Source organism: Stegodyphus dumicola, chromosome 12 (genome assembly GCF_044657685.1).
Source record: "Stegodyphus dumicola isolate Sdum_Otavi_A_Nest chromosome 12, ASM4465768v1".
NCBI lineage: Eukaryota > Metazoa > Arthropoda > Arachnida > Araneae > Eresidae > Stegodyphus > Stegodyphus dumicola.
In genome coordinates, this window is record NC_140779.1 from 113,644,131 (window position 1) to 113,667,271 (window position 23,141).

Genomic DNA, 23,141 nt, shown 5'->3' on the forward strand with positions numbered 1-23,141 from the left:
CTCTATTTTTCAATATAGTTGCCAAGTTTGTTTAAACACTTACCTTAGAACTAGATTTTGAATACCCTCTTCATAAAAACTTGCTGCCTGCTCCAACAGCCAAGATGTAACGGCCTTTTCCACGTCTTCCTATCATTTTAGTGGCTGCGTTTGACGTTTGAAATAGCAGAAAAGATGAAAATCACTTGACACAAAGTCTAGGCTGAGGGGTTGGTGGTCCAAAACTTCTCAGCCAAAAGAATCCAATAAAGCTTGGGTCTGAGCTGTGATGTGAGGCCTTGCATTGTCATGAAGTAGCAAAATTCCCTCTGTCAGCATGCAGTGTCTTTTGTTTTGAACTGCTCTGTGTAGCTTTCGCAAGGTTTGGCCATGGGCTACTGCATTTATGGTGGTTCCGCATTGCATGAAGGTAACCAACAAAACACAGTGCTTAATGCGGATGCCATGATCTTGTGCTGGTACAGAGTCTGTTTGGTCTTGACCCTTACAGTAGAGAGAGTGGTCTCCATGCTCTGTTGCTTCCATTCCAGCATGACATGAGAAACCTATGTTTCGTCTTCTGTTACGATCCAACTCAACATTGCATCACCCTTTTCATTACAAAGAATAAAAAAATTGAGCAAATACTCAACTCTTTTGTTTCGGTGGTCCTCCGTTAGGCGTTTAGGGACCCAATGGGAGCACAGTTTCTTAAACCTTAACAAATCAGAAACAACCTTATACAGCACTGACCTAGACACTTCAGAAAATTCATGAGTGCTTATGGTAAAGCTTCTGTTTTCAAGAATTTTCACTTCAACTGAAGCCACCATATCGTCTGTGATTACAGATGGGTGACTGGAGTCGGACTCATCATGCATGTTGTTGCAGTCAGCTTTTGAAGTCTCTGACCCACTTACGCACTTTGCCTTCACTCATGGCAGTAGCTCCTTAAACTTCATGAATCTGCCAGTGAATGTCTGCAGTAGACAGGCTTCTTGCTGACAAAAAAGGTATCACTGAGCGTACCTCACACGGGGTGGACGATTTGATAATCTTGAACATTTTAAAGACACAGAACACACCGTACAGGTTACCTACATAGCTGCAACTGAGCATAATTATTTCCAAGGTATGCCAAGACATGATGCAAGCACTCATTGTGACGTGCACGGCATTTTAAAGACACAGAACAGACCATAAAGATTACATACACAGCAGCAACTGAGCATAGTTGTTTCTAAGGAATGCCGGGACATGATGCAAGCACTCATTGTGATGTGTATGCCATTTATTAGTGTATACAACAAAACAGCCCGCGCTTAAAAAACACACTATGTAATAACAAACATAGAAATTATGCATGATGCAAAATTTACGATTTTCTTGGAACCAGGGATTTGTAAATTTCAAGGAGACAACTTTCACTGAATTTTTGCTTTAGAGTTGAGTTGTGCTGAATTTCTGTTGATTCCATCTGTTAATGAGCTTGCACTTTCTCAACTTTGGTTGAGAAATTATTTTTGAAAAATGACCATCTTAAAAGTCCTTAGCATTTAAGGTTGGAAATATGCCTTGATATTCAGTGTATTTTCAATGTTTTTAATATGTTATAAACAATTATAACATAATCATAAAATATTAGTATACATTATAACATACTAATAAAAAACTACAATAATAAATATGAATTAGGGAAAACAATTGCATACACTTTTCCATTTCATATCTTATTCCTGCCCCAAATTACTGTCTATTAACCTACATTCACATATTTTATGTATAAAATTCTGCTTTATTTCCAGTTTATTTTTCTCTTTGCATCATTTTTTATTTAAAAATTTTGAAGGACAGAGCCTGGGTTCAAGTCATGACAGTGAAATACTTTACCTTGTCACAAAAACAACTCTTTAGTGACATCCTTCAGGGTTCATGATGTTAGTAGCAATAATTTCATTTTCATCTTAATGGAAATTCTAAATATAAACCTTTATGAAATTAAACATTTTAACTATTAATATTTGATACAAAAGCTATCAGCATCTTTATCGATTATAATTTTATACCTTAACACGTTGATGGCAGCGCAGGTATGCATTGTTCTTTTCATGCGGTGGTGCTTGAATTAGCGGTCTGTTTCGTAGAGTGGCACCAAATTATAAAATTTTAAAATAAAAATTATAAAATTATAAATTTTATAATATAATGTAATAATTGTATTTTTTGATATACAAGCATAACCCATCAGTGAATCATGCCAGACCACGGAACAATCAAGCATGAAGGTTAGCAACAAGTTAGAATCAAGCAGCCCCATGGAACAAGCAAATATGACCCACTGGTGGGTAAGGCCGCATCAACGCGTTAATTAACATTTCAGTACTAATGTTACAGCCATTATCTAGGACTTTACATGCAATTCTTCTCCAATATATTTTTATAATCATGTTTATTACATATTTCAAGGGATTTTGTAATGTTTCTTTCATAAAACACATTATTATTTTACCTGCACTATGTGCATGCATCATTTATTGAATCATATGTAACATATCATTTATTGAATTTATTATATGAATTGAATCCATCGATGAATTCCAGTGGTGGGTTTCAGCTGGTTTATATCAGTTTGGTACAACTGATTCCTAAAACATTTTTAGCTTGATCATCCTGGTTGTTAAAACTGAATTGCAATATTTATTAAGGCAACTTATCACTACTAAATAGATAATTTTATCACTTATTTAGGCAGCAAACTGGTTTAATTTTTTTTTAAATCCTCACATTATTCATATGCTAAAACATATTAGTATAACCTTTGTTTTGAAGAATGAGAATCAGAAAATTTATTTGTAAATCACACCTTACATTTTTCATGGAAAATTGCACATTATTCAAAGGCTTATTTCATATTTTTACAAAGGCTGAAAGATTTACTAAATATGGAGAGAGGAAAGAGGCAATTTCATTCATTTCAACTTTAAAATAACACATTTTTCACAAACAGCAAAAATTATATAAATGAACAGTAACATACAAACTAAAAAACACATTATTAATAATCAAAATTAAATAGAGAATCTAAATATGATGCAATGATAACTTACAGATGATTCATCATAACGCCAACAATCATAGTCAGTAGCCATGGCAACAGCTGCATAACACAGCCCGAGCTCATTTGCAAGTACTACCTATAAGAAAAGAATACTTTCATAAGTGAATAACAAGATGCTTTTAGCACTGCTAGATTTAAAACAACTTCCATGAAATTTTTAAAAAGCTTATTAAAAATGAAAATCCCTTGGAAGCAGAAAAACTTATTCTTTAATTGATAATTTTAATTACCTCACAAAGTCAAAAGATTTAAACATGAAATACAACTTTCAATATATGTACCCAGAACTCAACTACTATATTTAGTGCAAAACTGAACAACAATTAATTAATAGATTTAAATCATCACAAGAGTTTTATAAAATAGAATTTACAATATGTATCATGATAATGAATAACATTACAATTCAAAAATGCTACCAGAATTCTTAAATCCTAATCCAGCTTAAAGTAGCAGCAGAAAAAGCTTAAAGTAGCATTTCTTAAGCTAGTGATTCTTTTTTTAATGGATGAGTACTTCATTTAATAGCCATTAACCTTGTGCCATTACAAGAGCTGGAAGTGGCAGCCATTTTATTATTGAAGCACCTGATAGATGGCCACCATTGCCTTCTATGAAGGGATGGACAATCACAACCATGCCTTCTCCGCAATTTGAACCTGGGCCCATCGCTATGGCAGTCACTAAGGGTCACATACCAGCAGGATGACTAAGCCACAAAAAAGAAATTTAACAAATCAGCATCAACAGTATAATCTGATGTAAATTTCAAAGAAGACAAACAGAAAAGATTTTGATTTTCAATCTGGCAGGATAGATGTACAAAATTTCCTAAAAGCATTGATATTAAGTTTCAGTTATGTAATGGCATTTTGGCATAAAATTAGCAGTTTTTGACATTTTGCAGCAATATGGCATATCACAAGCTGTTACGTACAATTTGGAGTTAATAACACAGTACTCCCAATACTTCAGCGATTAATCAGAACACAGTTATTGACATGGTAGTTGGTTTTTATTATTTTTATAACATCAAACACTGTGCTATGTTTCAAGTTTCCCACTTTGCTCATAACGGATGATAAACCTTTATGTTCAGAGAATAAGAATACAACAGTGGTTGAGTTGGAAATGCTATGAAACATAGGGTAGTTTTTTCACATGTTAATAATTTTTCTGTCCCTTGTTACATAAACTATAAACACACAATATTATTTCTACTTTTTTATAAGCTGTACATTTAGTATGTCATTTTTGCAGTTTCTGAATATTAATTTTATTTTATGCTTTATTTGAGAAAAGAAATGTTTAAATATTTCTTCATTTTCTACAAATTAATAGTGATTCTTCATGTGATGCTATGTAAGCTTATGAAGAGTTTCAAAGGAATGTTTTACTTTCAGATAAAAAGGAAAACTTGTGTTTAAAATTTATATTTAACAATTTCATACTTCTGGTACAGTGGTCATGCCTATGATGTCACAATTCCAAGACTGAAACAGATGACTTTCTGCTCTCGTAGAAAAACGGGGACCTTCAATTACAACAATTGTGCCTGATTCATGATGTGGAAATTCAAGTTTTTTAGCTGTTTCAGCAAGAATCTGTAAGAAATTATAGCAGTGTTTTGTAAAAACTAGAATAAATTACAAACGTTTAAGAAACAAAAAAATTGCAACTTATAAAACTCATTAAAAGTACAATAAAAAGAATTTTTTAATAATGAAAAAATAGTAGAAGGAAAAGACATTTTGTTTCCAAATAAACTTTTTTTAAAACAAAACAAACAAAAAAAGGGGATAAAGAAAACTTGCAGTGAATAAATAGTCTGAAAAATCAATCCTATCACATCTTTTTTTTTAATTAATGTTTAATGTTATTGCATTTTAAAACATCAATCCATATCTTATGATGAAAAAATTATTAGTATATTATAAAACAAGTGCATAATGTAATAAATTTCAGGAGACAACTATTGATATAATGAAGAAAATTCAGGACATGACTTCAAGCGAGGAAATATGTCAATAATAGTTTCTCCTACCTAAGTATATTTATTTGAAAGTTGCTAAGCTATTGAAAACAGATCATCAAAAATTCCAGTAAATTATAAAAATATTGTGATGTATGATCTAATTTTTTTCCTATTCTGTGAGGAAATTTTTGCCAGTCTCAGCCAACAATGCTGAAATTATTCTGCATGAGAATTTCTGAATTTATAAAACTTGCATTTATTTATGAAGTAAGTTTTTTTATGCGTATTTCATAAGTTACACACACACAATTTTGCAATAGCCCCTTTATTCTCCATTTTAAGTGGCCACTTTCATTTTCTGTTCTAAAAATAATAACTATTCACAACATATCAGTTTAAACTGCATCATTTCAAAATTAAAAAAAGATCATTAGATTTTACATAGGCTGCAATGCAGATGCTGCTTATCCAATCACTGAAAAATATTTGTACTTTTGAAAGCAAAACTTAATACTTCTCGTCCTTCTTCTGAATATGCAGTTACTTTTTCCGTTTTGCTTTGCTCTGGCTAACACACATCATAGCTTGTCTCTGTGTATCATCTATCGTCTAGTCAGATTTTTATTTTGGGTAGCGTAAATAAAATAATGAAAGGTAGGTGTTAAATTATACAAGTTGAATTTTAAGGTAAGTTCAACTGCTTATCATAACAAAGTAGTTTGCTTAGCAAAATAGCCCGTTTACAATAGGAAACGATAATCACTTGAGTTCAAAGTCCAAACAGAGGTAGCGGAGAAAAAGTCCGGCCACGCTTCTTTGAGAGTTTCTTTTTCCGCTCTTGACAGAGCTTAGTAGCGACTCGGGACGAGCCGTAAAATACACAAGAGAGAAAGGGGCTCTCTAAAGCTTACTAGCGACTCGGGAAGAGCCGTAAAATAAAAGAGAAAGGTTCTCTCTTCTCTACGCATCGACTGCGTATTCTTCAGACTAAATCTCTCTAATTACTTTCACTCACTGTTTTTATGTCCAGGTTTTTCTGGGCGTGTCTTGTGTGTCTGCGGCAGTGATTCGCTAAACGTCTTTTTCGGAGCACCTCTCCATTGGTTAACAGGCGCTGATTTGTTCTCAGATACTGTCTTGACAGCCTGAGAAACTGAAATTTTCCGTGGGAAAATACAGAACGTCTTTTTGGGAGGTCTATCTAAATTATTTCGAGAAACAGGCAGTTGGCGACAGTCTATCATCTATATTCCGCACTTTGTTGGGGGTCACGTTCGACCTCAAGAATTCGTAAGTGTCATCAGGGTGGTCATCTGGCGCCCATTTGAAGTCTCCTTTTCCCAGACTTCGTGGGAGTCCGTGGGAAAATAGCTGACGACGTTACAGCTATAGATTCCTTCCCCCTTCGGAAGAACTTTTCTCGAGTTGAAACGAAGAGGAAAGTTCTCCTCATCATTTCACTAATTTAAAAAATGACACGAAATAAACTGTTCTCTCGATAACACTTTCAAACGCACCTTTACAGGAACACAGCTACATTGATTAATAACAGTACTAGTAATGTCACTATTGAAAAGTTCACATATAAGTCAATAAGGCATTAACTTTAGAGGCGAGAATTAATAGGATATTTAAAATCAGAATCACACACATATATAAGGGCGAGTCAAATGAAAGTGAGCCAACCCCTCTTAAGCAAGAATGGTTCGGTCCATCATCTGCGGCGCATGCGCGTAGCACAGAGACAACCTTCATTTACGAAAGTGGCGCGAAAGTGTGAGGTTAAAATTCTTTAAGGCGCTCTTACACTGGGTTGAAGACTGTAGCATGACATAATGGACGCTCCAAAAGAGGAACAGGGTGGTGTGGTCAGGTTTTTGACAGCTGAAGGTGTTTCCCAACATGAAATTAGTCGCCGTATGATTGCTGTGTACGGTGAACATTGCATCGCATTGGCCACTGTGAAGCGTTGGAGCAAACGGTTCAGAGAAGGACGTGAAAGTTGCAAAGACGATCCAAGACCAGGCCAAAGCCACCTTGCAATCACCCCCGACACAATTGCACAGGTTGATGAGCTGATTAGACAAGAACGGAGGATAAGCATCGATGAACTGGCAGAGCATGTCAACATCAGTCACGGTTCGGTTCACACCATAATTCATGATCATCTCGGTTATCGGCTTTTGTGTGCTCAATGGATGCCCAAGATTTTGAACGACCGCCAGAAGACGGAGAGGTTCGGCGCTGCTTTGACTCATCTCATCTGGTATCACAATGAGGGTGACGACTTCTTGTCTGCAATTGTGACAGGAGACGAATCATGGTGCCACCACTACGAACCTGAAACACACCGCCAAAGCTTACAGTGGAAACATTTGAATTCACCACCCCCGAAGAAAGCAAAGGCTGTCATTTCCTCGGGAAAGGTGCTATTGACTTTTTTTTTCGATCGTCAGGGGCCATTACTGATTGAATTTGCTAAACGTGGAGAGACTATCAATAGTTCACGATATTGTGCAATGCTGGATCGGCTGCGTGTCGCAATCAAGAACAAACGACCTGGAAGATTGACGAATGGTGTGATCTTGCTACACGACAATGCTCGTCCCCACGTCGCTGATGTGGTTAAGACACAACTGGCAAAGTTCAAGTGGGACACGCTGCAACATCCTCCATACAGCTCAGATTTGTCGCCATGCGACTTTCACATTTTCGGGAAACTGAAAAAACACCTCAAGGGTACCAGATTCGTGTCGGACGCCGCCGTGAAGGAGTCGGTTACAGACTTTTTGAATCGACAGCCCAAGGAGTTTTATGAGACGGGGATCACGCAGCTCATTTGTCAATGGGATAAACGTCTCAATGCTCATGGAGACTACCTTTAAATAAAGTACTCTGTTTGTCATATATTCGCATTGGCTCACTTTCATTTGACTCGCCCTTGTATATATATACATATACACATCACAAATATTCTTAACAAAGGGACAAAATAACTGATGATATATTCTTATATTACACTTTTACTGTATACAAAATACTTATCCAGATAAGAAACTGGCATGATCATCTCTTTACACTCTATGTTTCGCCCGCTTCGAAACGACTCAGCCCATCAGCATTTTTATTCAATTTGCCTGGGCGTTAAACTACCTCAAAGTTGCAAGGCTGCAACTGTACTATAAAGCTAAGGAACACAATAAATCCTAAGTAATTCTAAAAGGATCAACACTCAATATACAAATACAAAGTACTACAATAAACAAAACAAACAAAAAATTATTGTACTCAAAACAAGTTGTCGGCTCCTATTGGTACCTAATTCAGATAAAATCTCAATTTATTTGGTGCGCTTTCGCACCTATGAGCTTTCATTATGTCTATGGGTTTCCCACTTACGGCTAAATATTTTGTGTTTCTATCTTGAAAACTACTTTGCCAGTGATCTGTTCGATTTCGATGTTCAGTTTCAGATTTCCGAACAGCACATCGTGAATGGAAACGCTCCGGGGGTCTTCCTGCACTTCTTTCTTTCCGAGTTCTTTCTTCCGGGATTCCAGACGAAAATTCGTCCTGACGGACCAGCGTTTTTTTCATAGAAATGTTTCGCTTTCTTCGTAAATCTAAAGAATTCCATGCACTTCGTGGGTTAATGACCGCTTTTGTTATCTTGATTTGTCCATTTCTTGACCTGTTCTCCGAACGGTAAGGACACTTCACCCTTTCTTTGCCTCGAGCGTTAGCTGACTGGACGGGGAAAATTTCACCCTCCTCCTCGTCATTCATTCGCCCCGCGGGGCGCTCAACTTCTTTGTTCTCTGGACCTTGGCTAGGGGAATTTTCTTTCCTGCTGCAAGCTTTCGTTTGACTGCGAGTATTAACAGCATTGATTTTATGGGGCTGCATTTTATTCTGTTCTATCAATCGGGCTGTTCGATTTCCCAGCAGATAATATTCTTGATTCAGGTCGGAGCTAATCACTGCGGCTTTAGTAATGACTTTCCCAAAGTCCTCTCCCTCTAATTCAATTCGAGCCAAGGGTAAACACAAGGGATGTAAATCTAGCGGCTGCTTAACCCACACTGTCTCTCCTAGAAGCATCTGATGTGTTACTTGGTCCCATCCGATCAGATCGATAGTGGAGCCAGTATCTCGGAGTACAGGCATTTCTCGATTATTTACTCTCGCTATACTCATATAGGGAGCTAGCCATGTATCTGGAGATCCTGAAGTGCCTAGTTTGTTTACAGCTTCAGCGGCCTCTTGTCTTTTTAACCGAGGACACTGAGGTCGGAGATGACTATCTGAATTACATTCATAACATCTAGGTATTCTCCGTTTTTCGAAAACACTTGACTTCCATTTCTCCGCAGTTTTTTCTTTCGAAACATTATCATGGCGACGTACTCGATCTGAAAATTCTCCTTTTTTCCTTTCTTTAATATTTGAATCCTGTTCGGTATTTTTAGTAAAACCTGTTGGTTTTTTTACGGACTTTCGTACTGCTTCATATTCATCTAATTTCTTCACTAGTTCGGCAGAAGATATTATACTCGGCCACTCATCCACGAAGTGTTTGCGAATTTCGCTGTTTACTCGACGTTTAATTTGATCCGTCAACATTAAGTCTTTTAGCGCATCGAAATCTCGTACGTCTACTCCGTTTAACCATTCATCTAGATAGTTTTTTAACTCAAAAGCAAAGTCTTTATATAAACTACCCGCACGACGCTGGTGTTGAACAAATTTGACGCGGAACGCCTCTGGGTTCAACTTAAACCGCTGCAAAAGAATTTTCTTTACGTAGGAGTAATTATCTAGCTCCTGTTCCGGCTCTCGTAGAATAATAGAAACAATGTCCATTGGCAATACAGCCATCAAATGTGACACCCAGTCTCCTTCCTCTACCTTCGCTTTGCGAGCCTGACGCTCAAACATCACTAAGTAAAGTGAAATATCCGATGATTCGGGATTATATCTCTGCATTAAATTTTGCAAATCTCTCATAGATCTCGGAATATTATTTTGAGAATTTTCTCTGCCATTATTGGCGTTTGTCAACCTTAGACGTTCTAATTCAAATTCTCTCTCCCTTTCCCTTTCAAGTTTACGCTCTTCGGCTTCTTCGAGTCTATGTTGTTCGATTCGTGCTTCGATAATCGACTCTAGTGTTGCCTCGACGAATGTTTCGTCATACTGAGGGCTCTGTACAATGAGGTTTTTAAGATCTTGTATTTTTGCATTTGGGGGAACTTCTAGACCTAATTCTACAGACAGATTTATGAGGTCTTGCTTTCTACCCTTGCCAAGATATGACATTTTGCCAGTGACAAAATTTTAAAATGAAACAATAAAATAAAACTAAAGGTACAAGTTTGTCTACTCTGAAAGTTTCACACTATCCAGAAATACTACAGTAAAACAACATAGCAATGCAATTTATGGTATGTATGACATAAAATACGTACCATTAGCAACATAGGAAAAAAAAATTAAAGTAAATTAAGCATTTCTTAAATAATCTGTTGCAGCTTAACACATAACCATACTTAATGCAGTATATAAAAAAAAATTGCTAAATACTTATTGGCAAAAGAATATTAATCACAAAGAGCAATACTTATTGACTCAATTTACCACTGATGCGTGCTTTCTAAAGGTTGAAAATACTATTATAAAATTCTCATCAAAAACAAAACATTTACGAGTAACCATTTAAACATATAATTTCGATACACAAAAGACAAACTCCATTAAAATGCCTCTTTAAAAAGATAATGCCATATCAACTTACCCATTGCAGACAAAAAAAATAACAGCTCTTCTTTCCTTTCTTTTCTATTTGCACACGCGATTCAATGACCGAAGAAGGAAACCAATTGAACAATAGTCGACTGGGCGATTCTTCTTTCACTAAACACCAAAAGCACTTTCACTGCACAGAGGGTGGTAAACACCAAACGCGAATTCACAACACTTCACTCTTGTCTGGACTTCTTACGTCTTGTCTTTACACCCGAGGGAGAATTTTACTTCACACTCTTTCCCAGGCACTTCCGGAACTAGTCTTTGTAGTAGTTGATTCTTCACGAACGCTTCTCATCGATGATCCCTTTTCAGCTGCTGGTTAAACTCTCCAAACTTTACTGCGAAAGAATTCTTTTCCACTGCTAGAATCGGCTGATTCTGAATGAAGATAAGAACCGGGACGGTTCTCCAAAACGATCACGTCTTTGTTTGTCTATTGGGTTTTTACAATCCCACCACTGCCACCAATTAACACATACCTTCTAGCTGTAGCGATTTGAGAACAGTCAGATTTTATTTTGGGTAGCGTAAATAAAATAATGAAAGGTAGGTGTTAAATTATACAAGTTGAATTTTAAGGTAAGTTCAACTGCTTATCATAGCAAAGTAGTTTTACATAGGCTGCAATGCAGATGCTGCTTATCCAATCACTGAAAAATATTTGTACTTTTGAAAGCAAAACTTAATACTTCTCGTCCTTCTTCTGAATATGCAGTTACTTTTTCCGTTTTGCTTTGCTCTGGCTAACACACATCATAGCTTGTCTCTGTGTATCATCTATCGTCTAGTCAGATTTTTATTTTGGGTAGCGTAAATAAAATAATGAAAGGTAGGTGTTAAATTATACAAGTTGAATTTTAAGGTAAGTTCAACTGCTTATCATAACAAAGTAGTTTGCTTAGCAAAATAGCCCGTTTACAATAGGAAACGATAATCACTTGAGTTCAAAGTCCAAACAGAGGTAGCGGAGAAAAAGTCCGGCCACGCTTCTTTGAGAGTTTCTTTTTCCGCTCTTGACAGAGCTTAGTAGCGACTCGGGACGAGCCGTAAAATACACAAGAGAGAAAGGGGCTCTCTAAAGCTTACTAGCGACTCGGGAAGAGCCGTAAAATAAAAGAGAAAGGTTCTCTCTTCTCTACGCATCGACTGCGTATTCTTCAGACTAAATCTCTCTAATTACTTTCACTCACTGTTTTTATGTCCAGGTTTTTCTGGGCGTGTCTTGTGCGTCTGCGGCAGTGATTCGCTAAACGTCTTTTTCGGAGCATCTCTCCATTGGTTAACAGGCGCTGATTTGTTCTCAGATACTGTCTTGACAGCCTGAGAAAGTGAAATTTTCCGTGGGAAAATACAGAACGTCTTTTTAGGAAGTCTATCTAAATTATTTCGAGAAACAGGCAGTTGGCGACAGTCTATCGCATACACACAATGGACACTCCACAACCCGTGAGAACTTGTATGAAAGTTTTTCCTTTCGTAAAAACTATATGCTTTCCGCACTTTGTTGGGGGTCACGTTTGACCTCAAGAATTCGTAAGTGTCATCAGGGTGGTCATCTGGCGCCCATTTGAAGTCTCCTTTTCCCAGACTTCGTGGGAGTCCGTGGGAAAATAGCTGATGACGTTACACCATAATGATGTGTGAATCGGATATTGGTTCTACAGAACTGTGTTATACAGTAATAAAATTATGCTGAATGAACAGCTAATCTATCTGCAAGTGTCATCGTTCTATGTACACAGTAAAGCCTTCTAAATTTACATCTAGACAATAAACCATCTCCAGTCTATTACAGTTATCTATCAAATATAAAACAGTTAGTTGACAAGAACTGAATCTGTGCCATGCCTATCAATTTTATTTTTTGCGTGTCTAATAAAACATCTCTCAGGTTCGGTCCAGTAGCTAAGGATAAAAAAAAAAAGGCCTTTATGTTTTGCAGTTTAATGCAGTCAACCTTCAAAGTTTTCAAACTTATTTGGAGCTTTTGAATAATCTTTAAACTGTTTAAAAACATCAGCCTTACAATCATTAATTTGTAATTATAAGAAATGTTTTCAACTCCAATATGTGAAACATTTTGGTGCAGTTAAGTTCTGATACAGAAAATTAGTTGAGATCATCAAATAAAAAATGCAAATGATATAAATTACGTGTTAAATTTGGATATGTAATTCTGTTTTTCTTATTATAATGAATTTTAATAATGTTGCACTGTTTTATGAAGATATTAGATTAAAATGTGATGGCATTAGCAATTTGAATTTTTAAAATTTAGTTTAAAAACTGTGTAAAGCATTTTAAGATTTTAAAATTATTTTACTTAGAGCAGGTTATTAAATTTTGATACGATTAATAATTATATTTTTGGAATTATTTTAAAAATAAAATTGTTTAAAAATTCGAATTTTAAGAATGAGGTAAATACAAAATATAAGTGATATTAAATACTAATATGGAAAATAGGTATAAAAATTGTGTTTTGAGTATAATAAAGTATGTCATGTTTAGAATATTGATCATTAAAAATTTAAGAAATTGAATAACTGTATATAAAAACAGAGTATGTTAAAAGAGTAGTACAGATTCAAAAACAGGAGCCTCTTTTTAGCTCTGCATAATTGTTCCTTTTATTCTGTTCATACAAGTTAAACTTGAAGGCTCCAACCTTAGAAAAACACATAACTGTTTCAGATGTAATTATGATTTACATTTTTTATATGATGGAATGTGGTTTTATTGTATTTTATATATAATAGCATGTCCTAAAAGGCCAATTTCCTTATGTAAATAGACAGAAGCCTTTATAATTCCTTAAACCACTGGTGAATTTACATCAGTCATTTAATATTGATATACACAATAGATGAACATGTTTGTATTTGAAAGCTGTAGGGTCTTTCAGTTTTGTGTAAAATAAAGAATTACAAATGAAATAGCAAAAAGAGCCATAATATAAATTTATTATGCTAAAATTTAAGTTATAAATCTGAAAATTAGTGTGGTGTAAATTTTTTAGATAAGTTATGATTATTCAAAATAAGTAATGGGTATATAAATTTTTTTATAACTGTGATATTCTGTGTAAAGATTTTTTTGGGGGCAGAGAAGGACCTTCATTAAAGAATCATTATAATCATGTGGACTTTCCAAAAACAAGAACTTCTTAAAATTTGACTGAATACTGAAAACTTTAATAAAGCTCTAAAACTTGCATTAATTATCCAAAATGTTATATAAAAAATTTGTAATTAGTTTAAAAAATATTACTCAGTTCAAAATTTTATGATTTGCATTTGCCATATTATAGGACTCTTTATTTTACTCCTTTCCCCTCCCTCAGAAAAGCTTTCCTATCACCAAGCATTTTTCTCTTTGAAGGGGAGGTATGTAAGATAAAAAATATTACAGAAAACTACTAATTTTAATTTTGCTATAGACTCTTTATTGTTCATTTTAGTCTGGATATTCCCCTTTTTGTCCTAAAAATAGTAACTATTCATAACATATAATCTAGTCTGCATCATTTCAAAATAATCCACATTATAAGATTTTATGTGAGGCTGCAATGCAAACACCATTTGTCCAATAATTGAATTAACTTTCTATCAAAAGCAAAACTTTTTAACATTTCTCATGTTTCTTCTGAACATGCAGTCACTTTACTGCTATGCTTTGCTTTGGCTAACATGCATTGTTACGCACTTAAGCTTATCATCTGTTGTCTTAAGATGTGCCAAGATACCAAAAATGTGGGGTGCATACTGTGCCCATAATAATGTGTGAATCACATATTGCATCTAAAGAATTGTGTTACTCAGTAATAAAATTTAGCTGAATTGATGGCTATATCTATCTGCTGATATCTTACTAGATAATGTCATATTAATATTACTATGTATTAATATTGGAATGAAGGTTTCTTTTGAAGATATGTATCATGATAGTTACCTGTTTTATCCATTACTATTTTTCATTTGTTATATTCTTACTATAGCAATATTGTTCAGAAATGAAATTATTCATATAATTTTCTCGTCTCGATTTTCAGATGATAAAATTAGCAATAAAGAGAGGGAAAGTATGCAAGGAAATAAAGTACATCACAAGAAATTCAAAATAATAACCAACAGCAAATAAAAGCAAACTAAACTTGCCTTTCGAGTAGCAGGACAGAAAGGTGTATGCATTGGAATGTGACAAACGCCTTTTGGAGATAACTCTGCACCATCATAAAAAGTACTAGCTCGTTTAGTTGTTCTAAAATAAAGAAAAAAGTTTGATTTACAATAGATCTTGATTTTTATAAGAATTTCAATGTAATATCAAAGAGGAAATTAATACAAGATAATGAATAGGAGAGAAAACTATGCATTAGAATTGTTCCTGGAATTAAGAAATTGGATTTTTAAAATTAAGAAGTAAAAAATAAAAGATGCATTTCAATTTTATTGTATACAAAAATGTAAAATGTTTCACAGTCTTTTAAAAGTAACTTATTAATGTGAATGTATATATACAAGGCACTTCCATCTTCATAAGAATCTGCTACCTGCTTTGATGCCCACTAGCGGCCAATCAGTAAAAGTAGATGAATGCTAGTATTTTGACATAGGTTCAATTCCAGCAAATGGACTAACTGCATGGGTGTTTTCATGGTTTTTCCCATGTGCAATGTGCATAAAAGACAATTTCCTTAGAAAATCTTCCAAAAAGGCATCCCTCCCCTTAAGCAGACAGTCCTAGTGTACTTTGTCATTTTCAATAAACCATTCAGCCTGATTTGATAACAATTTTTTGTAGCATGAGCACAACTTCCAATAATATAATTGTTTTGTCATCATTTCACACTGCAAACCTCTTGAAACTTTAGAAAACTTTGTAGATAATGACTAAATCATAAAGTGTCTGTTTTCTTAAATGCTTTGATCAACTTCCTGCAACAGGTCATCATTAATGATAGATTAACCCACTTCATCCCTCACCATTGTGCTTTACCTATATGTACTTATATAAACACATACAGATACACAGATATATGCAGTAGTCTTGTTTGCATTACTTGAATGAAATTAATGTTATAATCTTAAATTTTAATTACGAGGGCCATCCAGGAAGTAGATTACGTTTCCGTCTGTGTCCGCTAGGGGCGGGGCTAGCGCGGCCATCTTGGGGTCAGAGCGTTGCGCAGCTCAGTCTGCATCTAGCCGTGCTAGTGAGAGGTTCGTGCTGTGCTCCGTTCAGATACTGTGACGGTTTGAAATGTCTGCGTTAATTGAAAATCCCGCGAGCTGCGAGGTGCGCTCAGTAATAAGGTTTCTGACTGCAAAAAACTGTAAACCGATAGAAATCTATCGGCAGCTTCGTGAAGTGTATGGGGACAACATTATCACTGAAGGTGGAGTGCGTCAGTGGGTCATAAGATTTCAAAATGGCCGAACCAATGTTCACGACGAAGATCGAAGTGGGAGACCCAGCATAGTGACCGCCGAACTTCTCGAAAAAGTCGATGCTAAAGTCCGTGAAAATCGAAATTTCACAATAACGGAACTTTCTTTGAGTTTTCCACAAATTTCGCGAAGTTTGTTGCACGAAATCATCAGCGAAAAGCTTGGTTACCACAAGTTTTGTGCAAGATGGATTCCAAAAATCTTGACAGAGGACCACAAAAATCAGCGAATGGCTGCAGCGTTGAACTTTTTGGACGCTTACCATAAGGATGGTGACTCTTTACTCGATCGCATCGTTACTGGTGACGAAACATGGGTGAAACATGTGAACTGTGAAACGAAATTGCAATCAATGCGTTTTGATGACGACGCACAGCTGCAAGAAGAGGTAACGAAGTGGTTGAAGGCGCAGGCGGCCGAATTTTTCGACGAAGGAATTTCCAAGCTCGTACATCGCTACGATAAATGCCTTAATTTGTATGGTGACTATGTAGAAAAGTAGTATTTGAGTGTGGCTTTCATCTGTATATAATAAAATTTGTTTCCTATACTTTGTTTATTTTTTTATTCCAAAACGTAATCTACTTTCTGGATAGCCCTCGTATAAACTAAAAATAAGTTCACTTAAAAATGCATATGTTTATATTTTCAAACATACACATATACGCTGCATTAAACAAATGCAATCTGAGAAAACAAAATTAGCTAAAAAAAAGTAAACTTATTCTTGCTAAATAAAAGTGAAATGTGAAAAGTGAAAGATAATAAACCTGTAATCATCATAAAAGCAAATCACATTTTTATTGATTGTTGCTATTAATTCATTTTTAACTGAAATAATAATAAATAAACAATATAATATAAATCTACTTTTTTTAAATCCGATAATATTGTCCACATAGCTATTTCTCACAGTAAATATCATATACTCTAAAATATAATTCACTTAAACAATACTTTCTACAATCTGCAGTAAGATTGACTCCAATCTGGAGCAAATTCAAATTTCAGATCCATTTTGCATAAACTAATAGTCATGCTTGTTAATCAGTTTTAACTGGTTTACGATGCATTTATTTTTATTTAATATTTCGAGTTTGTGCCACTAAAGAAAAATATGGATTACATTCCAAATAAAAGTTATTCTTTGGTAAAATACCTTGATTGAACTTTCAATTGGGAAAAAAAAAAAAAAAAAAACTTCCATAATTTGTATAAATAGATATATTATGCATCAAATCACATCTTATAGTTAATTAATAGAATTCATAGCATTTTTTAACAGTTATTATTCAACTTGTACTTGATTAAGTTTTAATTTTATTAATAGAGAATGCAAAATACTAGATAACATAATTTACGCAGGAAAATGATAAAATACTACATAAATTTTATCTAGAATAATATTCAAATTAAGACTGATATAATAAATCATTCATCATATATCATTTCTTTATTCACATAAAAGAATTAAATATAATTTTATTGTTAAAAAATATTTCACTACATTCCACCTATAATTTATGATTTGTCATGTAAATTTTTCTTTAACTATAGATCTCTTCTGATATAGCTTGATCTACTCAGTATTTTGATTACTGAAGCATGGAATATATTTAGTATTTTCCATATTAAATTTTAAAAGTCTTTTAGAACTTGATAATTAATTTGCACTTGTAAACGAGGTTATGAGAATAAAACACTCTCCCTATCATTTGTTCTTTCCTGTGCTTGGTTTTTGATGTTTCACTTTTGACCATACATTCCTATACAAAATGTGATTGTTACAGTGTCCTGTACCAACCCTAAAAGTTTGTACCATGAATTAGCAATCGCCCTGTATATGTGATGATAAATTATTTTATTGCAGATAATTTGACATTAGATGAGTGCTTGACTAGGGAAAACACCAATTATTTTGCAGTTGTGAGTGAAGTTAGAAAATCACTGAAATGTCATTTACATAGTAGAAAATTAAAGGAAGTTTTGAAGAATTACTAATTAACTTAATAATCCAATCATATCTTTATTACTTGTTGATTACTCTATAACATTGCACAGCACAATGGGGACAAACTGCACCTGACAATTTTGATTATGATGGATTACATTTTTAATAATGAAGAAAAGCAGCAAAGCAAGTCTTTTGTCAGCAAGAGTAGGCAACAAAAGAGAAAGCATAATAGTTTCAGTAGTACTTATAATCTCAGAGTGCTTTCTTTTAATCCTGCAGAGATTGGACAACAGTTTACGCACTGTGGTTACTGCAAGGAAAACACAGATACTTGAAGAGGTTGTACTTTAATTAAAACTTAGTAATTTAAAGGTATACTATGAATTTGTTCGAATTAAATTTAATCTGTTCATAAATTTTCATCATACTTTTATATCTTACATATATATAGATATTTATTTAACACATTACTTTCAATTTACTAATGATTATTCAGGTATTTTTACTCGACAATTTAATTATTTTAACAAATTACTTTTGATTTATTCTTGTTTCTTGCTTGAGAATTCTTTTTATTATCCTTTCAAAATGTTTATTTTGGGGTCACATCAAATTATATTTTTAAGATTAATTAGATTATAAATTCCTAGAAATGTTACTTTGTTGCACTTTTAAAACAATTTAATTTTAACTAAATTATGTAAGTTGGTATTTTCTTTTAATTTTATTTACTGGCTTTTATTTTAATATATTGAAATGTTTCCATTATTAACAATCATCTAGGTTAACCCTTTGACACGCGCGATATTATTTTTATAATTTTTTTAACTAAAAACTAGAAATTGAATATCATAATCCTAGAGACAAATAATATATGAATTAAAAAAAATCTACTCTTGCCCATTGTTTTGTGGGTGGTGGTCGCACTGTGAAACCACCGCGCGTCTAGGACTTTGAAACTTACCTGGGTAGTAGGAAAAAAAAACTTACCTTTTTTCGTGCGTGTTTCCAATAAATGACGAAATTTACGAATTTTTTAAAACAAATGCATGTAAGAATTGCATAATATATGTATTTTACATTATTTTACAAACTAAATCATCAGAAAAAATTTAAAAATAAACATTTATGTAATTTTTCTATAGCTGTGAAAGTATAAGTATCTACATAATAAGGACATTTGGCTACATAGATTAAAAAAAAACTCAGTAAAATAAGAATAAAAAAAAAAAAGACTCAGTGGGTTTTTTTTTTTTTTTTTTTTAAATTTCAAAGAACAAATATTTTTTGTGACACTGTGCAAAGCATGTTTTGTCTTTTTACATGCATAGACCCACATTGCATGTTTCGCACATGTATCTTCCATGATGTTTCTTCCTTGTGCTACAAAATGTACACTGATTGATCAAAATTTCCCCGGTTTATGTCAAGGACATTTAGTTTCTTTTCAACTGGCACATGACATTTGTGGTTTTTTTATGTTAATGAGGGGGAGGGCTTGGTCTTTTTTGCTTTCGTATGGATCATTTGTTTCCCATTCATACTTATTTTATTCGCATTTTGTCTCAAAATATTCAGAAAATATTTTTAATTTAAATAAAACTTTAAGCTATTTCTATTTTTAATTACAGCAAAGTATATTTACATTAAATTTAAACCACAGGAAATAGTTTATAAAATCACAATACTAGCTTGGGGGGCAAGTGTGTTGAGGTCAGAGAAAAGTCTCTGGAAAAGAAAGACCTTTTTACTGGGCAGCTGCGTGTATCGTTTAGTAATAAAATAACTCTGTGATTTCAAAACCCCTTATCTATATCCGGGTAAAAATAAACATTCCTATTTGAGAAGCAAGCAAACGCCATTGTAAAGAGCAGTGGTTTCAAGGCGCGACCACCAAGCCTCTAGAGCATTGTGACACAATGCTCTAGTAGGGCAGTGATTGTGCCCTGAAACCACAAAACAAATGTCATACATATAGAGAGTTTTTTTATATATGCAGTTTAATTATTGCTATTTTTTATTGTTTATGATAGAAATCATGGTGTGTGATGAATAACTTTTGAAATTTAAAGTTGTTTATATTAATAAAAGTAAGTTATTTTATCTCATTGAAACCGAATTTTAAAAGGCATCCGATTTGAAGTACTAAGACCTAAAACATGTATGATTCTGTAGTCATTTTGTGTTATTTAGAGATCAAAGATCAGTAATCAATTTATTTTCACTCATAAATTTCCGAAGAAAGAGGAGAAAAAAATTCGAAAATTGGTGGTTTCAGGGCGCAACCACCGCGCGTCAAAGGGTTAATTCAGAAATGTGGCTCTGCTAAAAATTAACAGACTGCTCCTTGAAAAATACCAAGGTATTTTCAACATTTTTTATATCAGTTTTATTAATTTTATAGAATTGATTTTGTTTCAATTCTGAAACATTTATGTTTTTGATTTAATTTGGATACCTATATTTTCTGTCAACATTCTGCCTATCTTTCATGATGTAATTTTGATTTAATTATTATCTCTTGAATTACCTACATGTAATATTATGAAAACAATTTTAGAAAAATACTGATGTAAGAAAACCGAGACGTAGAAACACAGAAATTCTGATGACGAAGCACGCAGATGGCATACTGAAGAGGGATTTTGATTGCATAGAATGCTAATCCATAATGAATAAGAAACTTTGGCAGCAGAGGCAGATTAAATTCCACTTCTATTTAAATTCACACTTATGGCCGCATTTCACTTGGCACTCTAATCATGCCTATTTCCAGAACATTTACATTTTTTAATACTTTTGCAATAGGAAGACAGCACAGCGAAATGGCAGCTCACCAAAGAAGAAGGTTTTGGTTTACATTAGAAAGAGTTCAATTTATGTTCCAAAATAACTACGTCATTAGCGTTATGCAAACTTTGTGGCATACATTAATCTAGAAATGCAATTATTATTTTTAGAATAAAGAAGAAATACCCGGGTTAATATCATTATATGTATATATAATAATGAAAACCTAAGTTACAGTAAAAAGAGAGAAACTGATTGATTAAAATTCTTTAGACCACTAGCAAACTTAGAATGAAGTGACTACTAAAATATAACCCACTTTCATTACCCAAATACCCATAATGTCACAATATTCCTTTTAAATAAATATTTTATTCACTAACATATAATTAAATTAATGTACAGGCGCGGTAAGATAGCTTCCCCGCAAAGCAGTTTTAGGGTTGCCACATTTGGCGAGAAATAGCCCATTTGGTGACATTTGGCGATATCTCATGGACGGATGGAGAACCTTCTGGAACGAATTCTTACCGGTTTAGCCCAGAATGTTCTTGAACTCAAGCCAAAAGCTATATAAACCCTGCTGGTCCGCAGTCAGTGAGTGTGCTTCATCGAGAGGGAGAGTGTGTGTCATCGAGTGAGTGTGTCTCACCTAGCAAGTTAATCCCTGCGGAGGCGATCTCATTCACAGCCGGCCAGCGAGTGCCGAGTGGGTCGTTGAGTGTACCGAAAGAGTCTCGTAGAGTATCGCGGTTAGAGCACCGTTGAGAAAGCGTGTTGAGCTCCGGAAACGACTGAACCGAAGAGTCGGGAGCTGTACTCGTGTGTCGTTGAGTGCATCGCAAGTTGTAGCGTGGAGAGTCTCGAGAGTACGTGGAGTTCCAAAAACGACCAAGCAAAGTCGGGAGCTGTACTTAGAAAAGCAGAGTCGGGTGCTTTGCAGGAAGCTGTCTCCACCGTGATAACCTGAAGGCTGTTTCGCTGATTATTCCAGCATATTTATTGTACTTCATCGACGACTGTAAAACGTGTTTTGGAGCTGTCCTGACAATACTGGCTAATAAAGTGTGTTTTGATACTTCATAAAGTGTCATCGTTATTTACTCCAAATCTACGAACCCCATACAAACATGAAGGAAGAAAATAACGTAACAACTGGTGTCAGAAGAAAAAGAGAAAAACGTAACAATATGATATCAAGATTTAATATCTTTTCTTAGCCATATGCATTCATAATATTATATTATTACTCACCTATCAATGAATTGATCAGGAAATATAATATGACCAGGCTTGATATTTTCTCTTAGTGAACCACATGCATTTGTAACTACGATATGAGTACAACCAAGTTCTTTTAAGGCAAAAATATTGGCTCGATAATTAACATTGCTAGGCATGATGGTATGCTTCCGTCCATGTCTGGAATATAAAGAAAAATACACAAAAGGAGCTCAAATGGTATTAATGATATAAATTAACATGTATTAGTTTAAAAATGATTAATTTACAAGCAATCACTTAAATACGCTTAACACTGAATGACGGTTCAACTTCAGTTTGATAAAATTCTTGGTACTTTTCCGTTTTGCCGGCGCACACGATAAAGTCGCCAATAATGGTTTAACTGATGCCAGATGGAATATCTTCGCTGGTAACCTTTTACGCCTCAGTTTCAAAACAAGTTGAAGCCATTTCTTATCAGATTATTTCTTTCAATACTGGCATACAATAATATAGAATTTTTACACGATATTTAAATTTTATCCCCTAAGACAATCCACGGTAATTAAGTCAATTAGAATGCAATTAAACCGCTCATCCGAAGGCGAAATCAAGTGTTAAATTCATCAATTCTAATGAGAATGCACTAGCGAAGTAAAGCACTGCGGTTTTACATAATTTCTGAGTAAGCTATTCGTACGAATTGAAATAATTCTTGCATTTAAACTTCTATTCCAAATGAAGATTTAACTTGAAATTAATGTAGATAATTACTGAGCGAATTAGATTTTAGTAGCGTAGTTTATGTGAGATGAGATTACTTGGGGTCACGTGATACGAACC

At 34.2% G+C, this 23,141-nt stretch overlaps 1 protein-coding gene across 2 annotated transcripts in view; it reads right to left on the reverse strand.

The window, feature by feature from the left end:
• LOC118189728 (neuroguidin-B-like) overlaps positions 1 to 23,141 on the reverse strand; it is a 177,968-nt gene that overhangs the window by 145,613 nt on the left and 9,214 nt on the right. For both annotated transcript variants that reach the window (XM_085806810.1, XM_085806811.1), the window contains exons 4-7: positions 22,329 to 22,496; positions 15,038 to 15,140; positions 4,549 to 4,701; positions 3,087 to 3,173 (exon numbers count right to left, since the gene is read on the reverse strand). In XM_085806810.1, the coding sequence (XP_085662936.1) occupies positions 3,087 to 3,173; positions 4,549 to 4,701; positions 15,038 to 15,140; positions 22,329 to 22,496 (511 nt within the window). The remainder of the gene's footprint in view (positions 1 to 3,086; positions 3,174 to 4,548; positions 4,702 to 15,037; positions 15,141 to 22,328; positions 22,497 to 23,141) is intronic.